General features: G+C 43.7%; 1 protein-coding gene across 5 annotated transcripts in view; it reads right to left on the reverse strand.

The window, feature by feature from the left end:
• The window catches only part of TNIP1 (TNFAIP3 interacting protein 1), a 54,789-nt gene that overhangs the window by 18,510 nt on the left and 9,189 nt on the right, over nucleotides 1-27,090 (reverse strand). For 3 of the 5 annotated variants that reach the window (XM_066616845.1, XM_066616846.1, XM_066616842.1), the window contains exons 2-4: nucleotides 10,319-10,495; nucleotides 9,398-9,520; nucleotides 171-259 (exon numbers count right to left, since the gene is read on the reverse strand). In XM_066616845.1, the coding sequence (XP_066472942.1) occupies nucleotides 171-259; nucleotides 9,398-9,520; nucleotides 10,319-10,457 (351 nt within the window). In that variant the 5' untranslated portion in view covers nucleotides 10,458-10,495. The remainder of the gene's footprint in view (nucleotides 1-170; nucleotides 260-9,397; nucleotides 9,521-10,318; nucleotides 10,496-27,090) is intronic. The other 2 variants (XM_066616847.1, XM_066616843.1) reach the window with 1 other exon arrangement.

The raw sequence follows: 27,090 nt of genomic DNA on the forward strand, positions 1-27,090 counted from the left end.
TTTCCCCCTTCCTTTTGGCTTTCATTTAGTGGTCTTGCACTTCAAGTCCATGCATGCTTTCTTAGAAATACATCCCAATGAGTTATTTGGGAATTACTTCCCTGAAAGTGTGCACAGGGTCGCAGTCCCCCCCCCCCCGCCTAGACTGTTAACTGCTTAAGATTTCTTACACTGGAGGATAGCTTCTGTGCAGGTTTTTTCAGCTCCTTCTGATCTTCATCTGGAACTTCTGGGCAAGCACACAGATCTGGTATCCCTCCTGCAAGGAAAGAGAAGTACTTCATTGAAATGCACAGTTCTAACCTCAGAGACCCAAGTTTCTCAGCAGAAAAGCTAAGGGTTGCAGAAAAGGGGAGGAGGTAGGGGGAGAAGAAGTAAGAGAACAAAAATAGATATACAGGTAGTTAAAGCAGGGAGAGATGGGATCTCACTACCATAACCAAAAACAGATTCTACATCTTCTGGGAAAAAATCTCCAATCATTACTGGTACTTCACTGGCCCATTAGGTACAGTTACAACAAATGCATTGAAGGTACAAACAAAACAGACAATATGATCAAGGGTCTAAAGTCGCAACATTCCTCTTTCAGCATTCCCTAGTTCCAGCAGCATGCACAGACTAAAACAGGCACACATACCCTGCATCTCTCCTCATGCAGAAAATCAGCAACTGATCTTTGGGGAAATGGTTCAAGCGCTGTTTGGTAGGCAATGCAAATATCTATGAATGGCCTTTGATCAGTGTCAGATGGAATTTCCCCCTTTCCCTCTGGGCTCAGCAAACTAATTCTGAAAGAGCAAAATCACCTTTCAGTGTTTCCATCTGCAGCCCATTCAGCTCTCACAGAGCCCATGGCATACCTGGGGGACAAGGGGGGAAAAATGCCCTGGGTGACAGCTTAGGGGGAGCAGCATTATGCCACCATCTACCCCCTGTGGCACCCCCTGCAGTACTCAGCCAGTGTGCTGATTTGAGGGCCACCACCCAGAGATATTTGATTTTTCTCTGTAAACTGCTTTGTGAACTTTCTGTTGAAAAGCAGTATATAAATACTGTTAATAATAATAATAATAATAATATATATATATATATATATATATATATATATATATATATATATATATATATATATACACACATATATATATACTCAGGGCCGGGGAAGCCGCATACAAAAATAAGAAGAGCCCTGCTGGATCATCTAGTCCAGCTTCCTGTATCTCACAGTGGCCCACCCCAACCCTCCGAAGGCCTTCCGGTTTCTTCCAGAAGTGATGTTTTTGGCTCTCCAAGGACCTTACAAGGCCTTTGGAGGGTCGGGGAGGCACCTCCCCAGGCCTCTGGGAGGGAGGAAGGGAACAGGACTTGTGGGGGAGTGGCAGCCTGGCTGGTGGGGGGGGGCGGCACCATGCAGTTGTGGCCGTGGGTGGCACCAGGGTCAGGATCACCACTGCACAGAGCTTTCTCAGGTGGATCCATCATACATGTCTGAATCTCCATTTTAGCCACATAGTACTATAGTATATCCTATTTCAGGGGGATGGTGCAGTGTTTTTGCTGCCCGAGGAAGATTTATTGATCTATTTAAGATATTTCTACCCCGACTTTCCCTTCCCCATGGGCTGATCCAGGGGGATCACTTACCTGTGACCCACTGAAAACAATGGGACTTACTTCTGAGTAGACCTGCTCAGTGACCTAGGCTCTTTGCCATCCCCTTGTTTTCAAGCTCGTGGCAGGAGCTACCCTCCTTCTGGAGCCTTGTTTCCTACCCCCATCAGCCAATATTTATTTAAAGCAGCAGAGTTGATTTGCAACTCTGGTGCTTTAAACATCATGGTGCAGAGGGAGATGTCCCTGCACTGAGCAGCTCTACTCAGAAGTAAGCCCCACTGTGTTCAATGAGTCTTACTCCCAGGCAAGTACATACAGGAGTATAGCCTAAAAGTCAACTCCCTCGCTAAGAGCATTGTCCTCCCTCCAACAGGCTGCAAATGGGGGAGCATTAGCTGGCTGGAAAGGAGCATGCCCCAGCAAAGCCTCTGCAAGGCTTTTAAGAAGGAGAATGGTCTCTGGCACAGAGGAAATGGACAGTCAACTACAGCCTTTCTATGGCCAAATCAGAGTCCTACTACTCTTTAGGATGGAGACACAGGCTTCCAGCCTCTCCACACTTTCCTGGGAGTAAGCCCCATAGACTATAATGGGACTCTGAGTAGGCGTGCCTAGGATTAGGCTCTGAGGCTGCAGTCCTGTGCATACTTTCCTGGGGGTAAGCCCCATAGACTATTATGGGACTTACTTCTGAGTGTGCCTGCAGAGGATTGGGCTCTCTTAGGCTGCAATCCTGTCCACACTTAACTGGGAGCAATCCCCATAGTCACTATAATGGAATTTACTTCTGGGTAGACATACCAAGGGTTGGGTTCTCTTAGACTGTAAAGCTATCCACATTTACCTGAGAGTAAGCACCATTGACTATAATGGGACTTCCTAGTAGACATGCATAGGCTTGGGTGTCTCTCAGACAGCAGTCTGTTCCCCCCCCCCCCAATGGCAAGAACTGCAATTAGCCAGCTGGAGCTGTTATGGGATGGGGATGGATGGATGGATATACACACATAAATACATATACACACACGCGCACACACACATAGTGGAACCAACTAAAAAGTCAAAGCAGGAGCAAACATTCCTTTTCAGTTCACTCTCACATTGGACGTTAAGAATTCTCCAAAAAGGGGGGTGGGTGGGGAAAAAATAAAGGATGCTTCATGGTGAAACTGCAGGGAGGGGGGTAGACATGCCCAGGATTCTCTTAGACTGTTCTCTTAGACTGCAAGGCTATCCACATGTTGAAGCAGCAGAAATCAGGCTAAATGATCCTGTTTGGAAGTGTTTGTAACCGATTAGCTACATCTTTGTTTTGAGTTCGATTTAAATATGAAATGAGGGTAGGGTCATTTGCTAGGCATATTCACTATAGGAGAGATCTGAGTTGATGTCAAATGCAAAACTAGAAATCTAGGGAGCTGAACCCCAGAAGAGAAGGTGGTGTTTTATGACTGGCTTGCAGGACTGGATGCACTGATCCCTGAAAAATATCCTATGCAAATGTGCTGTTCTGAGCATTACAAATTTCGTATTATAATGATGATAAATAGTATGTCCAACTCTATGGACCCAAACACCTTTAACTTGTGTGTAAATTTAAGAGCACCTGCTGGAAAGGGGAGCAAAGTTAGGAGAAAAGGGAGCGCCCACTAGAGGGGGGCATCCGACATAGCAGTCAGACTGGGAGCCCAGGTCTACCCTCACAGCAAATCTCGGCCACGGAGGCCACAGATTCAACTTGGAGCCCTGGTCTACCCAGCAGGTAGATCAGGGCTCCAAATCCAGGCAGGAGCCCAGGTCTATCTGCTTGGTTGACCGGGGCTCTGGAATTAAGCTAGTGCTCATGGCCCCCCAACACAAACTCTGGATCAGCCCCTGCCCTTCCCAGAGACGGAAAGCCACTCAAGGTGGCTTACAATAAATTTAAAATCAGTGAAAACGAAATAAAATTATAGGGGCAATGTGTGATGAATGCCCTGTCTCCTCCTCCCCCCATTTTTATACATTTCTAACTTCCTAGAGGCACCTGTGCAGGGTCAGCAGCCTAAACAGCTGCTGGCAAGCAGCTGTTGTCCTTGGTCCATTTGAAACTACACTATCCCTGTTACCCTGCACATGCCCGATCTCGAAAGCTAAGCAGGATCAGGCCTGGTTAGTACTTGGATGGGAGACCGCCTGGGAATACCGGGTGCTGTAGGCTTATACCATAGTCTTTCAAGACTGAAGGTTACCAACCATTTTTATCCCCCCAGCCACATGTAGATATATTAGCAGAAGCTATTCTACCTAAGTTTGTAGAGGTCTGACAGCCCAATGGCAGGCCAAGGGGTGGAGAAGTCAGGTAGTTTGATGACATCAAGCCAAGGCCTTTTAACCCCAAGCACACTGGAAGCTGGGTGTTTTCTACCACTGATATTTTATGCTCTTACATGGAAGCATATCCACTTTCTTGCCAATAAGTATAGGGGAACAGAATTTCTTGGACAACATAGGCTAGGGACTGTTTCTAGTTAGAGGCAATCAGGGAATTAATTTATTTTGCTCTATCAAAGCAAAATCTGCCAATTTTACCGGGGGCCAGCTTGCCAACTTCCTCAGGGTTAGGTAATGAGCATTGCTCTGCAGCAGCATCCCAGCTCCATCTGCTGAGCATGAATGGTTACTGCATCCATTTGATCAAACCTCTTTCTGCCTATCCAGCTGAACTCAGGTTTTTTTCCAATCAGCCTGTTTGTACTTTTTCTTACCCACCCCTTCTCCCCCTTTTGTTTAATTTTTTCTTTTGGACTTTTACAGCTCAATCCAGTGCAAATTTCCACATAGCAATGCATCCTGCGCAGGAATTTCACAGCCTGAAGGTCTCCACAAGATAAGGGGGCATTTATCCCTTGCCCTAGCCAATACAATGGGTCTACTTGGACCTACGCAAGACATATGCTTGGTGCATGTCAAACCTGCCATCTCCAGAGTTCCATCTTTCCTGACACAATAATGAAGGGATGAAAAGCAAGGTGAACAAATACATTTTCAGCCACCACCAGAATATGGTTAATTGCCTAACCTGTGATTTATTTGTACAGTTGGACCTCAGTATTCACGGGGGTTCTATTCTCGGAACCCCTCCAGATGCTGAAAACCACGGATAATTAAATCTGTGGTTCAGGACAACACCCAGGTCCAAGGGGTGGTTTGAGGCCTGCGTGAGGCCTTAGAACAGAACACAGCTAACAAAAATTCAAAACAGAAATTCAGATGATCTTTTGCAAAAACCGGAAGCTGATTTCTAAAGTCTTTTGAGGGCTTTCTGAGGCCCAGGAAGGTCGTGCATGGCCTCTTTGTGCCTTGGTCTTCCTCCTGGCATGACCAGAGTTCCCCAGTTGAATCTGGGAGGTCCAGGTAAGTCCTCCTGATCAGTGTGCCCACACTGGTTCAAATCCACAGACTGACCTGTATTGTGTTATGATTATTGATGTATTTTATTGATTATTTTTATTGTTTTATTGATTGTTTTAATGATTACACAGGCCAACACACATTTTGCTTCCTTAAGCGTTACACCAATGCCTGGGTATATTTGGGGTGCTGATTCCAAAAATGGCATCCATTTTGCCCTTTCACATCTAGTTTTGGAGACACAGCATAGCCTTGGGGTGGTCGACCCAATGAAAGTGTTGACCCAATGTGCAGCGGCAGTGAAGAAGGCCAATTCTATGCTTGGGATCATTAGGAAGGGTATTGAGAACAAAACGGCTAATATTATAATGCCGTTGTACAAATCTATGGTAAGGCCACACCTGGAGTATTGTGTCCAGTTCTGGTCGCCGCATCTCAAAAAAGACATAGTGGAAATGGAGAAGGTGCAAAAGAGAGCGACTAAGATGATTACTGGGCTGGGGCACCTTCCTTACGAGGAAAGGCTACGACGTTTGGGCCTCTTCAGCCTAGAAAAGAGACGCCTGAGGGGGGACATGATTGAGACATACAAAATTATGCAGGGGATGGACAGAGTGGATAGGGAGATGCTCTTTAAACTCTCACATAACACCAGAACCAGGGGACATCCACTAAAATTGAGTGTTGGGAGAGTTAGGACAGACAAGAGAAAATATTTCTTTACTCAGCATATGGTTGGTCTGTGGAACTCCTTGCCACAGGATGTGGTGACAGCATCTGGCCTGGACGCCTTTAAAAGGGGATTGGACAAGTTTCTGGAGGAAAAATCCATTATGGGGTACAAGCCACGATGTATGCGCAACCTCCTGATTTTAGAAATGGGTAATGTCAGAATGCCAGATGCAAGGGAGGGCACCAGGATGAGGTCTCTTGTTATCTGGTGTGCTCCCTGGGGCATTTGGTGGGCCGCTGTGAGATACAAGAAGCTGGACTAGATGGGCCTATGGCCTGATCCAGTGGGGCTGTTCTTATGTAAATAGTTCAAGCAGCTTCCTCTTGAGGAAGCCTACACCATGGCGTCCTCATGAGCAAGCTGCTTGACCCATTCACTAATGAGGCTATGCCGTGTCTCCAAAACTAGACGTGATAGGGCAAAACGGATGCCTTTTTTAGAATTAGCACCCCAAATTCAAATCAAACCACCATAAAGTTTGGGAAAAACTTTTCTGACCCTCAATTTTGTAGGCCTGTGTTATTGATAGGAATTGCTGTTAGCTATCTTGAGCTTTGGAAAGGCAGGATACAAATCTTTAAATAAATATTAGTAGAGAGGGAGCCAACCTGAGCTCAATAGTTCCCCATGTGGGAGGCCAACATGGAAAAGACCCACCTCCCACATCACAGAACCTCTGCTGGTATCTACACATACAAGGGCCCCTCCAGCTGCCCTCAGGGACAGGTCATTTCAGATGGTAACCCCTAAACAAAATCTTTAACAATTTGCTTCAGTTTAATCCATAAATTGTACTGCCTGAGGCAGTCTCTCTCACCCTAATGGTAGGCCTATATCCCACTTGTGTGTACTGGGAGCAGAATGTGTGCCCTTGTTATGAGGAAGGCCTATTTGCTCAGGGCAAGTTGGCATTGACTGACACTAAGGGTTTCACAGGCACAATTCACAGATCAACAACTGCAGTGGACTGAGGAACAAATGCACTTTCCACAAGGCAGATTAACAGTAGCCCGTTGACCTTGTAGAATCTGCATAAGAGACAGCAGTGCCATAAAGATCAAAGTAGATAGCCCATTAAATACATCTCTCCCATGTTTGTTTTTTGAAATGGTATGCCCTGAGATTTTGAAAACAGGTTACAAGGTCCAACCAAGGCCTGAATTATCCCTTGTTGTTCATACTCAATGACCATGATAGTAAGAACATTCACATTAAGATACGCTTATCCTATTATTGTTGCTGGCAAGGCTAGAAATAGTGCTTCATCAGACGATTAGTCTGGACCCAACAATAACAGGATGGAACAAGAGTTTAGAACATTGGTTGGCAACCTTCAGTCTCGAAAGACTATGGTATAAGACTACAGCACCCGGTATTCCCAGGCGGTCTCCCATCCAAGTACTAACCAGGCCTGACCCTGCTTAGCTTCCGAGATCAGACGAGATCGGGCATGTATCTTATTAGAAAAAAAAAAGATATGCATGAGATTCATTTTTCAAGGGGAAGGACTAACCCAGAGGCCTTTTATGCAAAATATGGCATTATTTCACTTTTTCTGTTAACAGAAATTCAGATGATCTGCTGCAGTTGGATTGGAAACACTGGCTAGGGTAACTCATCTGACTATCTCTACTAACCAGCTGAGACTTCATTGGCAAAGTCATATCCCACCCTATTTATTGTGAATATGTGTATAAAGCATCCTCCTGATATGTGTTTCTTATAATTACCTTACGTATCCTGTGGCATTTCAATAACAATTTATTAAAACACTGGTTCCCAACCCATGGTCCAGGGACCACAGGTGGTCCACGAGACCCTGAGAAGTAGTCTGCAAGGTCACAGGGAAAACAAATAGCTTTTGATCACTTCCAGTGTCTCACTGAGCAAGCAGTCCCCCATGGACTACCCGAGAGGGCAGAGAATGGACTGCCTGCAGCTGGTAGCAAAAGTAGCAAACCATAAATCTTCTCTATAAATAATAAACTTTTTAAATTACAGGCAGCCTGCATAATACATGGTGTAGGCCAACATGGAACATCTGGAGGCAAGGAGAGCTGTGCTTCTCTCACCTCTGGAGGTTCCTCTGAAGCCTGCAGAGGCCATGTGCATCTGCCCACGGCCTTTGTAGGCTTCAGAATGAAGCCCAGAATCGTTTAAAGGGGGCTCTGATTTTTGCCAAAAACCACCTTTAAATAGGTCCAGGTCTCATTACCGGCAGAAGCTGTGGGCGGATGCTTGTGGCCTCTGTGGATTTCAGAAGAGCCTCTGGACCATCCGGAGCTCAGTTCTGGTAAAGTTGGGGGAAAACCGCAGGTTTCGAATATCCACAGTTTTCCTTATCCACAGCGGTTCCGGATGATAAAAGTTGCCTGTATCACAAATTTAAGTGTATTTTTTGTGTGTGTTGGGGTGGGGGGTTGCATGTGGTCCATGACAATTCAATTTTTGCCTCAGTGGTCTGCGGTCTCCTAAAGGTTGGGAACCACTGTATTAAAAGAAGAAGAAATGAAAAAGCAAGCAGCTGCAAGGGGTAGAGATCCACAGTGTGACTGGGAAAAGATGCTCTCCCCCCCCCACACCATCTTCCTGCCAAGAATCACACCCAAACTTCCTTCCCTTCCTCCCTGCTCCAAGAGCACAATTTGTTGGAATAGCATCTTCGAGTGCAAATAGCTTCGAGACAATATTTAACAGGAAGAAACAAGGAAAAAGGACAAACACACACAATAACCACCACACCAAATCCTCCTTACACAATGCAATACTGTTCCAGACTGTTCTCCTCACCCCCCCCCGTTCCCATTTCAAAAACAAACAAATATATGAAAAAACATCATGTGATTTGATCCAACAATAAGGTTGTTGTCAGACATAATGTCTGAAGGCTTTATCAGGTTCTTGGGTATTCCAATATGGCCCCAGGTGCCCTTATCCCACTTCACATGAATGACTAAGCTCAGAGCTAAGAAGTGATGACTTATTAGGGCACAATGGAGAATTTACAATGGCTGCCACAGCATGACTCAATGTCAGCCTTTCCCACATTCCATTTAAATAAGCAGTACGGGCATCAAGAAGTGAAATAATAGGGATGTTTAGGCTGACAGGATTGTGGGTTGGGGAATAGCTGTTTAGGTACAGCTAAGGATTCTGGAGGACAAGCAATGGCACTTGGAAAAGGGCCTGAAGCAAGTGGGTAGCTAGACACTGACAGTGGTATGCTGAAGACTTGGGCTACAGGGAGGGGACCTAGTTTGAGGATGTCAGTGAAGGTTTTAAGCAGAAAGGTGGCAGGTGAAGCTGGAGGTGAGGGGTTATTTTTGGATACTAAGCACTTTTCTTCCTGGGTCATTCGACCATCAAAACTGGGCCCCTGAGCACTGGGGGGCGGGGAGTGAGTCTTCAGAACCATCTTAGTTTGATAACTTTGCTATAAGAAATTTGTGAAAGACACAAACTGAGACTGTCTGCTTATTTTTTTCCTACTAGTAAAACTGTGAGCAACAGTGTGTTTGTTCGTTCAACCACTCCTTGAACGAACACTGCCAATGGCATTGCCAGAGGCTTCTTCTCTTCTCAATGTCTGGATACCCCCCACAAATACATAAATGCACAAACAGAGGCCTGCTAGTGAATCCTTTACGATCCTACCTGCTATTTCAGCAAGTTTGTTGAGGGAGGTGGTAGACCTTAGCATTTCATTGTCTTTAACCAGGTTCTCCACCTTTTGCCGCAGCCTGGTGGCTTCTAACTGCGACTCTTCCAATAGCTCCCCTGGCAAAATAGCAAAAACATGAGGTTACCACTTCCTTGTATTCACGTGATCATCCTTGCCAGCAGCATGTTCAGCACAGTTATCGCAATCCACAAGAAGCTGACATTCTAACTGTATTCCACTGCATTTCAATTTGAACAACAATTATACATAATTTTTCTCTCTCTACAGATACAGCCTCTGTATGATGGGGGTGGACCATCATAACCTTGTACGCCACGAAGTTCCAATAACCCATCCAGGGCCTGAGCAGAATGTTGGGGCAACCCCTCTCCCCCTTTCCTGAGGGACTTCTGAAATACCTTGTAGGCACAGGGAAGCCAAGACAGGAGAAACCCAGATCATGAAGCCCTTGTCACCAACTCCTAAGAAACTACTAAGGGCCCAAGACAACGCTGCTCTTTACATCTTTGGCTACATAATATGTTTACATATTGGGTGTCTTTGCTGATGCAGAAAGGCAGCACATAAATGCAAAAAATAAGTGTAGCACAAAAAACTCTGACTGTGAGCACTGCAAGTATGCAATGCAAATATGGAGACACAGATCTCTACATAGAAAATACGTCACTTGTGAAGCTGTCCTAACTTAATGGCAACCTTCTGCACAGCTTCGATGCAAAGCTAATGTTTTTACAACTGTTGAGATAATGTCCATTTCTATGATGCCATGGACCCTGGGGAGTTAGATTACAACAGTAAAATAAAGCCACTTTTCTGCAAAGCTATCACACACTCTGGAATTCCAAAGGTAAGAACAATCAATGTGCACTGCTCCATTTCCATGTCATCCTCACCGTTACCTAGAGATTTAATTCCCTGCATCTTCTCCTTTAGCTTGTTATTTTCTTCCACCAGCCGTTCAAAGGCAGCAGATGCTTCCTCTTGAGTCCCCCCACCAGGGTCATAGATACGATAAGGCCCCTTGCCTTCCATGGGCGCAGCTTAATTATCCAATTCCTAGATAACAACGCCTGAAATGACAGAGCAGAAAGTTAGCATTCCAGGAGCAAGTCCCTTAAGAAGGCTGGGACAGCAAGAAGCATTTAACAGAAAAGAGGTAACAGTTCTCATCAGCATCTGACACCTCAGGAATTTCCCAGGTATAATTTCCTTGGGTCACAGGCTGCAGCATCTATGACTGATTACACTTGCTTGACAGACACAACACTTCTCATTCCAAAGACATGATTAAGCTATCAGAAATGAATTGCATGACTGTGGACTTTCCTTTATGGTGTGAGCTTCCCTGCCCTGTGGTTAACATCTATAACAATGGTTAAGGCCGACTTGGCCTTAACTTGGCCAACAGACTGAGGCAAAGAAGGAAGGCCCATAGCCAGGGAGACACACCAGGGACAGACTGCACTTGTTCCCAGTGTGGAAGGGACTGTCACTCCTGAATTGGCCTTTTCAGCCACACTAGACGCTGTTCCAGAACCACCATTCAGAGTGCGATACCATAGTCTCTCGAGACTGAAGGTTGCCAACTAACAATGGTTAAGGACTATGTCTGCATTGACCTTAACCCTGGTCACCATTAGTTTCATGTCTCCCCTAGTGTCTGGCTGCAGTTCCCCAGCGAGGCATGTACCATACTTGGAGAACTATAGCTCTACAGAATACAATTGTGACACTGTCACAGCTACAGACATTCTAGTTACCTCAAATACCACTTACAGCCTGCAGTTAGACTGTTATTTCTGTAAAGCAATGGTGGCAACTAATGCAGGGCTTCCAAACTTCCCCTGGGTGTCATGGACTGCCGGCAGTGGTAAGAAAATCAGCCTAGCAGGCTGAGCTCCAGCACACAGTTTTCATGCTCAGAAAAGCCCACCTGTTTGTCTTGAGCCTCTAACCGCTATTTGAAGCTCCGTCACTGGTCTCCAACCAGGAAGTAACTGGCAAAGGAAGTAACTGGCCAGTCACTTTGCAGCACACGGGGGCATTGCAGACTGAAGAAGAATGGGATGTGCTGCCTTAATGTAATGGTGGCATCAACCCTAATCCAGCAGTTGATATTTGGTGACTAAATAAAGTACAGTGGAGGAAACCTCACCAGAGGTGAAACAGTCTGTTGGCTGTGTTTTTCTAATTAACAGTTACTGCTACTTTTCCTAGTGCCTTATAACCAAATTGTGAAATTGACTAGACTGATTGAAAAACATCTCAACAATTTTACTCCTAAATGATAGTTTGTGGCATTAGAACCTATCCATACGTTTGACACACACGCACAGTACTGCAGTGCCGAAGAAGATTTGTACCATATACCATCTAAAGAGAATATGGGTTTAAAAATTATGATTTCCCAGAAATGGTGGGGAATATTTGTGAGCTTGCATTTTTTGTTGCAAAACTGTTTAGTATATGAGCATAGGAAAGTGTATTGATTCATTATGGACACTATCCAGTAGGTGTCTCCAACTGCCTTATCAAAACACACACACACATCTGCTACAGCAACACTGTTCATGTTCCTGGGGGCTTAGTTTTCACTTTTCCAGAAACTGAATTCTACAAAAACCTTCAACAGTTGTTCAGTCAGAGATGGCGACAAGATACAAAACCAAAGATTTGGGTTGTGATCACTGCTAGCTCTCAAGTACCACCACTGAGGCTTTGAAAAACTTATCATCCAGACTATCTATACAGGCTTTGTTCTTTCTGTCCTTAGCACCTGGGGGTCAGATGAGATGTGTCATAGGGAGCCAATCTGCCCAACTCACATATAAAGTCAGTGTCACTTTTACAAAAAGGCAAAAACATGTAAGGGAACCTAAACCCTTACTTTCCCTCACTCTGTTTCACATACTTTTCTCTCAGTCCAGCTCCAGTGCCTCAGGTGATCTAGGCTAGTGAGTAAAAATGCTGAAGTGATGGAGGTCAGGGAAGCATGGAAGGAATGGTTAAGACTTTTTCTCGTCTAACCTGTCTCGTCTAAACATGCACACGTTTTAACATAATATTTACAACCCCTTTATACGTTAACACACAAAAGACAGATACTAACAAAGATGCATAGCTGTTCCATCATAGCTAGTTCAGCTCTTAATCAGCAAGTGAAGTTCAGCAAGAATTGTTCTCAGGCGCACATAACTAGGCGTACTATATTCTGGGCAATTCAGAAGGGACCGAAGTAGTAGGGCAAATGTCATTAAAAAGTGTGAAAAGACATGCTTCCCAAGTTTTATACAAACACCTCCAGAATCTTATGTATTGTGGGCTGCAGCCCAGACCAGCAGAACATGGATTCAGTTAAGCCAGGGTAGCATAAACGAATGGCAGATCAGTGAAAGCGTTTGAAACCCAATCAGATGTATTGACAATAGTTAATAAAGAAAAAAGAAGACATTAAAAGCATTTCAAATTGAAGGGGAGTGTATTTTTTAAAAACCATTTTGAAAAACAAGGCAGGCTGACAATTTCTAGTGAGAACTGTGTTGATGTAATTGCACTACATCACAAGGCCAAGCTTTATTAGGCATTATCGGATGCTGCAGTAAAGGAATCACTCATCACACTGGCATGCGTTAAGGTAGGGTTATGAGCAAGTTTAGAAAAGCCTGAATAAAATTTTTGCTGTCACCCGCTTCTAGGAAGGTATTTCTCAGCCCAACCCAGAAGTATTCCCCAGGTGAAAGAAGACAGCCCTCTTGCTAGCTATGCCACTGAAAGTAGCACAAGAACTTTCCCTCAGCAGCCTGCAGGGCTCAGACAACCCAATCTAGATCATCATTCTACAGGTGCAAGCAGCCAAGGCAATGCCTGGTTAAGGTCCAATACACAGCAGCATTCCATGCTACCATTTTGACATTCTTGTGTACCATTTAAAAGGCCCTGTACTGACACAACAAAGCGGGTTGTGAAGACAACACAGCCTGCACTGCAGCCTCATTGCCCTATTCAGCTTGTCTTCCTAGTGTGGGCATATGGGACCAGAAACCAATGACAGGTGTGTACTGAACTACTAGATGAACTCACTGAAAATGCTGCATCTTCAGAATAAGTGATGTGCAGAGGTGCCCTGAGAGATACTAACAAACCCAACCCAGGATCAAGAAAGAGTACAAAAAAAAATATTGCTATACTAATCTCAGGAAGTCAGAGAGAAGAGGTGTGTTTCGGGGGGGGGGGAGAGAATGACATATATTCTTATAACTGCATAGACTCAGAATTAAGGGTCATTGCTTTCAGCATGATTGACTTCCAAACAAGCTGAATTGCAGCCTGACATCAGCTTTTGCAGGCAGCACAAAATGCAAGCTTCAGAACTGCGAACTTGTCAGTGGCATTGCTGGGGGGGGGGTGAGTGAAGTCTACACTTGGTGATGCACCTGGGTGGAGGTGACGTGCACTAGTGACCAAAATCACAGTTTGTAGGAATAATACCAACATGTTATGTACCATTCGATGTGTAATTTACAGCAGAGTGCAATGAAAAAACCCGGAGTGAAATATCTCAACTTTATCAAAGTTATGGCCAAAAATCAGAAAGCAAAAATGCAACTGTCTTCTGTAACAAAAAAAGTACATTTCCTTAATTCAAAACAGACCAATGAGACCGATTGTTCAAAGAGCCAATGAGATGTTATTATGACACAGCATGGAACCAATAAGGTGTTAGTAAAGTGACCCCCTGGAAGGGGTGTCACCACTAAAATCACGATTTGTAGGAATACCACCATCATGTTATACCATTCAATGCATAATTTACAGCAGAATGCAATGAAAAAAAATAACTTTGAACTAGCTCGGAATGAAACTAGATCGGAATGAAACACCTTGAATGTAGTCGTTCTTGAAAGAACCTTCTTTGAAATTGTAAAAATCCCTATTTAATAGGGATTTAATAAAGCCTGCCTATGTAAACCGCCTTGAATAAAGTCTTGAATAAAGACCAAGAAAGGCGGTATATAAATACCTGTTATTATTATTATTAGCTGTGTTCTACCAAAAGATATAGCTAAAAAACCAGTAATGCATGGCAATGGTATATCACCATACCAACCAGCCGGGTAATTGCCCTGTCCACTGCATGGGAGTAGGTCCACCATGGGGGTGACACGCTGGCCTCCTGTACTGAGTGACGCAAACCCTAGTGGCACCACTGGATCTTGTCCACACTGTAAATGTGACACACTGTACCATACTCCTAGCTTCTTATGCACAAATACTCAAGCACAGAATATCTGCCTGTCATATTGGTCATTCCTTCCTTTAAATTACTTAGAAGGCCCAGTTACCACTTCAATGAATTTTAAAAGGCAAAATGACAAATAAGAAACAGGTGTACTTCACAAATGAATGGTGCTTATGCATTTTGTACTTGTGTAAGAAGTCACCCTCAGTGTGGCAAAAGTTCCTGTGAACCCTAAATCAGTAATGCAAACCGATTCTCCATCAAGGTGTTGTTTGGTTCATTCACTTCCCATCCCCAACTTGTCATCTTTTAATCTTTAGTACTATATTCACAAGCAGCAGGGTGCAAATGTTGTCTGTATCCATACTGTACAGCTTGATCATAGATGACCATGCATACGTTATCTTGCTGAAAGCACATACTGAATTGTAATTGGAACCTCACCTGACATTTTCCTACTCCCCTCTTCAACCTTAGACCTCTTTACCTTCACACTTTCATTCTCAACCATTGACCTCTGCTTACCCAGGCTCTCCAAAGGCTATTGGCTGATCTGCTCCATCATGGTGCAGTTGAGAAGACACATATTCGCCTAGCTGCTATGAAGTCAAAGCAAGATAGGGCAATCTGGGGCTAGGGAGCTGGATACTAAGAGAACCTGAGAAGACTGCAGGATTAGAACTGTAAAACTTTGGTTCAATCAAACAATGCAAGTATTAGATACAAAACCATGGACTTTCAACTGCCATCTGGTTAATGTAACTCACTGAGGGCCCAATTCTGTCCAACCTTCCAGTGCTCGTGCTGCTGTGCCTATGGGGTATGCACTGCTTCCTATGTTAGGAAGGCAGTCACAGAGGCCTCCTCAAGCTATGGGAACATTTGTTTCCTTACCTTGGGGCTGCACTGCAGCTGCACAGGTGCTAGAAAGTTGGATAGGATAGGGCCCTGAGTTTTGTGGCTTTGAATTGTCCATAGAAGGAGACCCCTTGCTGTATGTGGTTGTGTGAGGATATTATAGAACTTCATATACTCCTTAAACCAGGAGTGCTCAATAGGTGGATCGTGATCTACCGTTAGATCGCGAGGCAAAATGAGTAGATCGCGGAGTGCCGACCCCCCCTTCAGGTGCCTCTGGGAGGAAACGCCGGGAGTAAGGCCCATTGTACTCAATGGGGCTTACTCCCAGGTAAGTGTGGCTAGGATTGCAGCCTCACAGCCTAATCCTAGGCATGTCTAGTCAGGAGTAAGTCCTGTTATACTCAGTGGGGCTCAAGGTACACCAACATACATTGTACACATAAATGTTATATGTTATGATGGTGCGAACATTGTAAAAAAACTCTGGAAGATCTCCAGGCCTTGCTGGGTTTCAAAGTAGCTCTCGAGCCAAAAATGTGTGAGCACCCCTGCCTTAAACAATCCCATTTGCTTAAGGAAAGTTTTTTCCCCTTTTTTAAGAGAGCGATATTACACTGCTGGTTTTATCTAAAAACAGCATTGATGTTACCAGGGAAGATAAAGTATCACAGCAAAGGCTTAGATCCAAGTCACAAGCAACCAGCATTTTCCATGTACAGGGAGCCCCCCCCCCCATATCCACAGAGCTGGTATCCATGGTTTCACTTATCTGCAGATTGGGGGAAGGGTGCAAACCCCCCCCCCCCTTGTGCCCATTAGTGCTGTTTCCTTGCTTACCAATGCAAAAATGCTTTTCCTTTTACAGGTTGCTGTAAATATGAGTTCATGTCACAAGGTTTTACCTTTTTTGTGTAGAAGGAAAGCTGCAAGGCTCACAACTTGCATTTCAGGAGGTCAACAGGGGAGATTTAAAGACACTTTTAACTCTCCTGTTGGAATCAAGGATCCTTAAAAGAGCTTAACTTGGCTACATTGTGTCCTGCTACATCAACAGGTACCAGCCTGGCAACTGTGTGGTCTCTCCTAGTAGTATACTTAGGACAGCTTCAGAATATTGTGATGATTTCTGTCCATTTTGTTTTTTAGAAGATATTATAGAGCCGGATAATGTACAACAAAAGGACAATAAAAATGATCAAGGGACTTGTAGACATTTTCTTGTCAAGAAAGGTTTCAAGGCTGAGGGCTTTTAATTTTGGCAAATGAGAGACATAGCTGTGGGGCTCGACAATAAAAAGGTTGATCAAACTGATAACTATATAAAATAAAGAGAATCTTTAAAAGAAAATCTCTGAAAGTCATTTATAAACTCATTTCACATTATTCAAGAGTAATCGTAAGCTTCATGTTTCAGGTTATGGACGTAATACAATTAACATTATGGCTTTGAAAGTGTCCTATTCCTAATGCAGACTCCGGTTTGTGCTGGGAATGCGCCAAATGGGGAGAAAAAAAGGCACAAAATCATAAATACTATCTATGCAGTGACTTGTTACAAACTATCTTTAGAGGAGTTAGTCATCTTGTTGAATTTTTTAAAAGCATCTGGCAGTGGTGTGTCTACATAGACTGTTTCCAGACAGCCCCCTGATGTAGCCCCCAGCACTGTCTTTTCTAGTGGCTGTCTGCTGGTGTTCTTTTGAATCTTTTTAGATTGTGAGCCCTTTTGGGACAGGGAGCCAGTTATTTGATTTTTTTCTCTGTAAACCGCTTTGTGAACTTTAGTTGAAAAGAGGTATATAAATACTGTTGTTGTTAATAATAATAATTATTATTAATAATAATAATAGCAGCTGAAGTTGTCATCTGGAAGCATGGGAGGGTTACAAAATCTCCTGCCACTTTAAAATTGATTTTTAAAAGATTTGTGTGCAAGAACAGAAAAGGTTACTATGTAGAAAAAGCTGATCAGCATATCCACATTTCCTCACAATTTTTGTAAATACTGAACATTTTGCTGTTTACCCCCCCCCCCCCAAAAAAAACATCCTAGAGCTTGGGCTCATCCAGTGAAACCGATTGACAGTAGATTCAGAATAAACAGAAAGAAATATTCTACCAAATATATCTCAAAATTAGCTTATGGAATTCATTGCCACAAGACACCATCAGAACTTTAAAAAGTTAACCAATACTTTGTGGATATGTATCTCAATGGATCAGAGCAGAAACAGTTTGTCTTGGTACCAGATGCTCAAGACAGACAACATTTAAATTTCTGCCCAATGTTGTATATATGCAACAGGGACCAAATGCGTACACCTGTGGGCTGGGCAAAAATGGGATAAATAGTGTAAGTCATGAATCACATCTCCAGTTACAGTGGAGCTGGGTCGTTTTGCTAGTTCACGTAAGATAATCTAAAGATAGCTGTTATGAATACATAAGTTATTTTTTAAATTTTTAACTGCATATAGCCTTTTGCTAGATGCCAACTTTCATTAGCATTCTATCAGTCAATTAGTGACCTTGTTTGTTCTGGCTATCCAAATACTCAGTGCTGGTAAGGGTTGTTTTCTGCAATCCAGATCATGGACACTGGTTCCTAAGATTCTATGGGTTCATTTTGCAAAACAAAGTTAACTCTTGGGGTTGCTAGCCCCAATCCAGTAAGTTCCTAGAAAGTATGATTAAAACTACAGTGATCAAACACATAGAATAAGCATAGATCAGGGGTCTCTAAACTTTTTGGCTGAAGGGCCACATCAAATATCTGGCATGGTGTTGAGGGCCGGGAAAAAAATTAAATATAAAATTTAAATAAATACATTACTGATGGAACTTAGATGAATGACTGAAATGAGTGAATGAATGGGCTCAAATGTCCAGGATTTCTCCAAGCACCAACACAGCCCAAGAAATAAAGGACACACACTTAAATGGACCCCCACTCCCCCACCCCACAAGCACAACTCTGGTTGTGTTTGGTCAACTGGGCCAGAGGCTCTCAGGGGATCAGAGACTGGCCGCGGGCCAGATAGAGATTCTCTGTGGGCCGCATCCGGCCCCCGGGCCGGGGTTTGGGAACCCCTGGCCTAGATGATGAAGAAACAGTAAGGCTTCTGAAAGGAGAGTGTTGGCTCACTAACCTTTTAGAATTATTTGTGTGTCAAAAATTTGTAGATGGAAGTGATTCTGTGGGTATTATACACTTGGATTTTCAAAACATTTTCAACAGTCCTTCACCAGACTGCCAAACAACCTCAGTAGTCATATAGCAAGATGACAGATCTTCATACAGACCAGTAAGAATTAAAGATTATTAAAGAATGGGGGGGGGGATAGATAGGGTAGGAACAAAGACAGTCCCCACAATGAAGGGAAGTAAGTAGTGTAAGCAAGCTGGGACCTGGCCTATTTTATTTATTCATAAATGATATGAAGTCCTTGATGAGCAATGATATACCTACATTTGTAGACGACACCAAGATAGCATTTAAGATAGCAAAAATCCATGTAGAAGAGCAAAGAGCTTCAAAAGAAGTTGGGTGAACAAGCAATAAAATGATAAATGAGGTTCAATTAAATTACTGTACATCTAAAGCAGTGGTTCCCAACCTTTAGTGGCTCATGAGCCACTGAGGCAAAAACTGGAGTCATTGTGGACCACATGCAACCCCTATCTCCTGTGCACACAAAATACAATTAATTTGTAATAATTAGAGAAGGTTTATTAGAGGTTTATTAAAGTTATTTATAGAGAAGATTTTGTTGTCAGCTGAGGTTGCAGGTGGTTCATTCTGTGCCTTCTCTGGTGGTCCATGAGGGAGCATCTCCTGAGCGAGTACAGCCCCATGGACTACCAGAGATGGTGGAGAATGGACTGCTCACAACTGACACCTCAGACCTCTCTGGTGGTCAATGGGAGAATGCTTACTCAGTGAGACGCTGGAAGTAATCAAAGGTGATCTTGTTTTTTCTAAGGGTCTTGCAGACCACTTCTGAGGAACTTTGGACCACAGGCTGGGTAACAGTGATCTAACAGTGATGTATGTGAGAGCAAAAAAGCCCAACCTCACATATGCACCAATGAAATCATAGTGGGTAGCCAATGGAGGTATCACGTTAGTGTGCAACAGTGGCAAGAAAGGCAAATTCCTGCACAGAGCATAAAGAGCAATGAAACAGCAGCAAATGCATTGTCATAAGAGAAACAACTGCAGATGTTAAAGTCTGGATAGACAGATAGGACTCCCAGAAGACTCCAAGCACAACAAAGTGAGAGAACAGCTGACCTCTGCCACAATGTGAACGCATCCAAGATCTATTCTTCAGAGGCATTTCCCAGTTTACACAATCTGCCTGTCAGGAACGCTGGGGATTTTCCAGCTAACTGTTGAAACCTGGCAGGATCCGAGATCAGTATAGCAATTAGATTTTGGGTGGCTGAGAGGGGGATCCCCCCCCCATCAATAAGATGTAGAAGGGCTAGCTGAAAGAGCACTGCCATTATCTTCGCTGAATATATCCATGCTGAAATGAGGTCTCCAAACTGTATGATTCTAGGCATTCTTAAGAACATAATAACAGCCCCACTGGATCAGGCCATAGGCCCATCTAGTCCAGCTTCCTGTATCTCACAGCAGCCCACCAAATGCCCCAGGGAACATACCAGATAACATTCTTAATTGCTAAGTAAAAAACTATGAGAAACTCCTATTAATTTAGACCTCCAATACATGACCTGTATTTGCTCTACTGAAGTTCCAATGATTTCAACAAGGTTTGCTTCATAGTGAGCATATGTAAACTGTATTCAGTGCACATAGTTCTTTGAATGCCTGCCATGCACCAGTAAAGACTTCCAGTCTACTATCCCTGTGCATTTCACCATCTCCACTCTTTCCAAATATACAAAGCTGAGTTGGAGAGTACAGAAGAATTCAGATAAATATGTGCTAGCTTTTAAAGTAACACTAGGTTCCCCAAAGCAAAAATCTATCCTACCCTTCTCTACTCTTTGTCAACCAGGAGCAAAAACTCATATTTCCATATGCATTGAGTAGAGTCCCACTCCCAAACTGTTTCTCTCCAACCAAGCAGATTGGGTGTGGCCACATAGCTATGGTTACAGCCACATAGCTATGGTTAACAGATCTTGATTTAAAATACTTCAGAAATAATGGACGTTGTCTGATTCTTTAAAAACTATTCATACGTTTTACACATGTGCATTGCCATAAATGCATTCAGTTTTTGGCACTGACACCCTGTTCCCCCACTAATCTGTTAAACCAAGGTTCACTGGTTATCAGTGGTCATTTAAGCAAACAGTCAAGTGTCCATTAAGGAAGCATCTTTACCTATTAGCTCTATAAACGCCTACAGAAAACATCATCTCTGGCCATAACAATATGCCCGCAGTCTCAATATAAGTTTCCAACTTTTGTCATTGTACGAAAAAAAAACCACTGTGAAAATATGAGCACAATATAACCCTAAAAGCCAAAGAGATCAGAAGAATTCAGAATGAAAGCAGCACACAGTGTGGTGGGGGAGGATTCATGGCTTCAGGCTGCTGTTATGCATCTGGTTTCCAAACTTCTCATCTGCCATGATTTAATGGAGGGGGTTTCCCTTGAAGGAAACTACCGCATCTTTGTCGGTAAGATTTCCAAAGGAATGTTTTGGAAATATCTAGCAAAGAAGAATTCATCTCCCAGTCTTCTCAAGTTCACCCTCAGCTTACAATGTAATATAGCAGTGTTTGTAGTGATCCTGAAGAAGGGAGCCACAGCTTGTGTTGCTCCCTTCCCTCCTTCCAATGAAACAGGAAGAGACCCAGAAGGATCCCTGGCAAATATGAGATGGAAAGCAAAGGCTCTCCTTAGGCCAGGTCTGCAAAACTTTGCATCTCCCAAGTTGTACTTAGTCTACCTGCTGTGTACTTGACAACTCCTGTTTCTGTAGGGAGTAAAACAGGAAGGACTGTTAGGAATCTGGCAGGTTGCAAACACATGGCGATTGGGCCAGTGTCAGCATGGTTGGTGACTAGTTGCACAAGCCTGAGTGAAAGATCAGAAATGTCACCTCTCCTGTTGCATCTGACCCAGTTAACAAGGGACAAAGCATCTTTTTGTACAGTGCTTAGTTTTAATGTTTATTTTTGTTTTGCTTATTACTACTACAAAAACAAAGATGAAGAATTCAAAAGAGAAGTGCTGGCACACACACAAAATAAGGGTGTTTCCAGAACAGTTTAGTAAACTGCATGCATTTCATTCTTCTCCCTCACCTTCCTGGTGCTAATCTTTGAACTTTTCCTCCTCCTTCTGGAATTGCAGGGTGGGGCTGTTTATTCCCCCCTCCCCCCCCCCCTAAAAAACACTTATGCTTCCATATATAGTGGTGCATTAGTTGCAGAGTACCAAGAAAATGAGGAAGGGCACTTCATGATAGGTTCATGAACTAGGTAGCAAGATGTCTAGGCAGCGATCTGGTGTACAAGCGCCTTGGTCTTGCAAAAAGTCCTGTCCTATTATAGGATGGATTGTACTTTTTCCCATTTAGGTAGAAGCTCGATCGCTCTCATACACAGTGTATGTCCAGGAAATCACATGCTAAACAGGTACAATAGGTGACAGATCACAGCATGTGGTGCAGACTGCACCCTTTTTCATGCAATTACCAGTCACAGACTGTATGCACCTTCCAAAGACAGTCACTGGCTATAAACCACAATAGTTAAAGGCAACCTCCTCACACAGAAGCAATATATTCTGGATTCCAGATGCTGTTGCCTTCATTTCCTGCTTGTCAGCTTTCCCAAAACTGCTTTGGGTCCCCTCTGATGGGGGGGGGGGTGGCAGGATAGAAATTAAGTCAGTAAGCAAAACATTTGGGAAGTTAGAAACAATAACGGATTAGATTGAGGTTTGGTCTAATCCAACTGGTCTCTTCTAACATTCTATCAGTGCTGGCTAAAGATTCCTGGTACCTTCTTACCCAGCAGTGCACCAGTACCACTTGCACTGCTCCAACTGATTCTGTTCCCCGTAAAGAAAAACGAAAGAAAGAGAGAGAAGCAGAAGTGTGGGTGACAGAGCAGATAATGGGTTAGTGCAGAGACCCTCTAGCCTACCACTCTCCTATCCACTACACTTCTTCAGTTCCATTCCTCTCTTCATTTCTGAATCTAGGGAGTAGAAGGAGCAGTAGAGGCAGGTGCCTCTCACCAATTTGCAGCCTGAAGCAACTGCTTTAGGCTGCAATTCTATACACACATTCCTGGGAGTAAGGCCCATTGAACACAATGAGACTTACTTCTGAATAGATATGCACAGGCTGGTGCTGTTAGTTCATGGAAGGGCCAACCCTGGTTCCTATGATAAAGATCAATTGTAAATCAGGAAATTAAACTCCTTCAAGTTCTGTATGCCATTTCATCCAGGGTTACTGGCAGCTAGTAACACATACACATCTTCTGCAACAAGAGACTTTTTCAGGGTTTAGAAATGTTGATGCTAACAGCACCAGAACAGCCAATTTTTCCATTTGCCTGCAGTTCTGTCCTTGGTACATTTATTTCAGCACATGCTACTTCACATAGTGCCCACGGCAAAAGCGGATGAAGGACGAAACTGCAAATTCAGGTCCAGCTGACAGTGAAGCAGAAAGCATATCAAAGCGGTCAGACAAAGTCACTGGCTCACCAGGTGACACATGAGCAAAATGTCTATTTCTGGAACAGGCTAGCAGCTGACAGGAAGCTGATAAAGAAATGGAGTTTGTGTGCGTCTATATGCAGATCCCCACGCATACTGATCTCATAGAACACAGGCGTCATCCTCAGCAGTAGGAAACACCAATCTCTGCTGGATCTGAAAAGTCACTATAGCCAACAGGAAAAAAGAAGAAGATATCAATAAGGTTGGAGAGTGAAGGAAATGAGTGACAGAATAACCAATTAAACTTGAAATGAATCCGCATGATGCACAGCATTCCAGACCATAAACCCCTTTAACCACAAACCCCTCAATGAGTGAGTGTATATGATAAGGATGATAACATAAGAAGATCCCTGCTGGATCAGGCCCAGGGCCCATCTAGCCAGCTTCCTGTATCTCACAGCGGCTCACCAGTTGCCTTGGGAGCACACAAGACAAGAAGATACCTGCACCTGGCATTCTATTTACCCTTGCATACCCCAATGAAGATACCAGACTACAGCTTGGGTCACTTTATTAAACACAACTGACTTTCTGAAATTTTAAATATTACAATGTAATGGGAATAGCTTACCAAGAAAGACCATACCAAAGTGACTTTAAATTATGTCATTTGCCCTGGCATGTGTGCGTTTTCTCTGTAAGCAGCATCCACATGAGAAGACATAATCTGAACCACAGCAGAGGGTGGGGGTGTTTTAAGTCTATCCTTCACCATGATCCTGACTTGCATCCCCCCCAGCCTGTGCATGTGTGCACACACACTTTGACCTGAACAAAAAGCTCCCTCTGGAGCCCATGGAAGCTTATTATACAGGGCAAACAACACATGCTAACCAGATTGGGGCCAACTCCTAGGCATGCTGCTTACAGAAAGGAAAGTAAACGGATGTATGCCTGATCCAGTAACATTACTGAAGCGGCATCCAGTACAGTCATCAAATTCTGGTTTACTTCTTGCCACCAGAACTCTTGAGAATGACCAACCCACTCAATATCCTCAATGATTCCATCTCGAACTAGCTACTTGTGTAGACTTTGTGTTCAAAGTATTGGGGAGTAGGCAGCAAAAACCACCTTGAACTTATAGATAGAAACTACAGTAATCATCCTATTAGTCATAAACCAGACAGCCAAATTCTTTCTATGGGCTGCAACTGCATAGAATGAGAAATCACATTCAATGCAGTATGAGCTGGGCTCAGGGAGCAAATATCTTTCTGTCACCTGACATTTCTCTCACTATTCCAGTTTCCTCTGTTGCTAAATTTATCATCTGTCTCCTCCCCCAGTTAGGAAGGATATCTTTATATAAGATAGTAGGCCAGTAGGTGATACTCAAGGATACATAATGGAGTCTCTCACTTTGGCAGACCAGTAGAACCTGCTCACATTGTTCTTCAGAATGGAGGAAATCTCTGCACACAGATCTTAGCATCCCCATACCTCCTCCTATTAAGAAATCTAGAGCTTGCATAACGGTTGTTCTTATTCTTAAGTGTTTTTAGTACGATTACCTGCAAGCCAAGACATTTTTCTAATGAGCTGCATAAAGAAAAGAAAAGAAGATAAATGTGTGGTCTAAAGGGCTCACTCACCTAATTACAGCATGCCTTCAAATAAACTCTACTTAGGACAAAGCTGGCATGAAGGAACTGGGCAAAATTCAGTCAGGCTTGCAAACTTTATGGAATTCTCTACCACGTGAGGCGAGTGCGTTTGTTTTATAGTGCCATCCAAACAGTATTTTGTTTCAGCCTGCATGTTGGCCTATTTTGAGCACACAACCATGTTTAAAACAGCGTTATCTTTCTGCTGACTATGTTTTTATATAAGAAAAGGCTGCTGGATCAGGTCAAAGATTCATGTAGTCTAGCATTTGGCTTCACAGAGTGGCCAACCAGCTGCCACTGGGAAATTCATAAGCAGGAAAGAGAAGCTTCCCTCTCTCCCTCTGCCCTGCAGTTCATATTCAGAGGTCGTGCATTGCCATAATGACCAGTAACCATTGCTAAACCCAGCCTCCATGGCTTTGTTCAATTCCCATTTAAAGTCACCAATGTTAGCGACAGAGTTCACTGGAATTTACTCCTAGGCAAGTGTATGCAGGACTGCAGCCAATGCTCTCTCTCTCTCTTGTTGTTATCAACTGAACAGAGCACTATGGTGGCTGCACAGGCACAACTGTCAACAACCCGGATGCTTGGTGATGACATTGACACTGCCAAACTCTAGCTATAGGGAGCTATGTGGGGCTTCATTTCGAGTTGTGCACCTGCACAGCTTACAGGAAAGGCTGACTACAGCCCTGTTGCGCATTTCAATAGGTACTTCCTTTTGTCTGTCTTAAATCTCCCTACAATCAATTTTATAGAATGACCCCTGGTTTCTGGATTGTGAGAGAGGGAGAAAAGCTCTCCACATCATGCAAAATTTTATAAACCTTTATCATTCCTCCCCCCACCCCAAATAACCTCTCTTCTCCTTCATGTTAAAGAATCTCAAAACACCCATAGCCTTTCCTCATAAGGAAGGCACTCCCCTACGCTCCTTTTGCGCCCTTCCCAGCTCTACTGCTCTTTTATAGGCCTCTGTCAATTCTTTGTATTATATTACTGCATTCTACTTAGGAATGTAAGTTGTCTGGTATAAATCTATAATACACAGTATAATAAACTTAAACCTAGGGCTCAGCTGGTTAAGTAACTCTTACAGAACAATCCTATGCATATTTACTTGGAAGTAGGTTTAGGGCACCATTCATGATATACATTCAAATATAAAACAGATGGGGGGGCTGGAATCTATTTTATGCCTGAAAAGAAGCACAGGGAACAGGAGCAAAACTGTTCTGCTACAGTTTGTTGCTTGAAGCTAGAAGTGAATCGGGTGGGAGAAAATGGCTTAAAGAGCCTGAGCGGACTGAAGTGAGGCTAGGTGTGGAAGGAGGCAGGTTTCATTCCCTTCCCCCCTCCCCATCGCCTGCCTGCCATCTCACATAAAAATGGATCCCACCCACAAGCACTCCCACTTCATATGCGAATGGAGCCCAGACATGAGGATAAATACACAGAATGGCTCAGAAGTGTTTACGTTGGGCTGGACTGTGCCCTTGTTCCAGTCCCTCTCCCAAATTCTTATGGCCTGAATGAGCCCAATATGATCAAGGTCACTTTGGTTTGTAGCCTTAGCTTAAAACTTGAAGAAAAAAATTGAAGACACTTTGTCTGAAAGAGACACACACTGCTGTTCTCAGGAAGCAGAACACCCCCTCAGGATGAAGTCATGCAGCAGTATCTATAGGCTTGTAAAGTGCAAAAAGAAACCACAAGGTAACTTAGATGAGCCCACCTTTTCTCTGCTTCGCCCACTGGTGCAGCCTTCCCCAGAATCAAACAAAAAGCCAGGGGGAGAAGGCAGGTTTGAGAGATAAGGGAGGGGTGGAGAGTGACAAGTACACTTACTGAACACAGACACACACACACACCATGAAACCACTTCTGGGAGAAGATCTATCAGGTACTCAAATTCATTTCTTAAAGGCCAAATGACATGTGTCATTAAGAGAGCACTTAAGACCAGAACCGCCTCCTCTTTAACTAAAAGCAGCCATGGGGCCCCAACCCAAACTGAGATCATGTGCAGGGGAGAGTTTAACCCTTCCCCCCCTCTACTGTTTTCCCACCAAAAAAATATGGGGGGGAGCAGCCTTAAGATTCATTTTTGACAGAAAAAAAGTAGGAGGAGTTACACTGCCACCTTGCCATGTACCATCATCCCAGTGTGAACTGGGCCTCCTTCCCATTGCTACTTTTTGTGACAGAAAAGGCATTCCCAG

Source organism: Tiliqua scincoides, chromosome 2 (assembly GCF_035046505.1).
Source record: "Tiliqua scincoides isolate rTilSci1 chromosome 2, rTilSci1.hap2, whole genome shotgun sequence".
In the NCBI taxonomy this organism is placed as follows: domain Eukaryota; kingdom Metazoa; phylum Chordata; class Lepidosauria; order Squamata; family Scincidae; genus Tiliqua; species Tiliqua scincoides.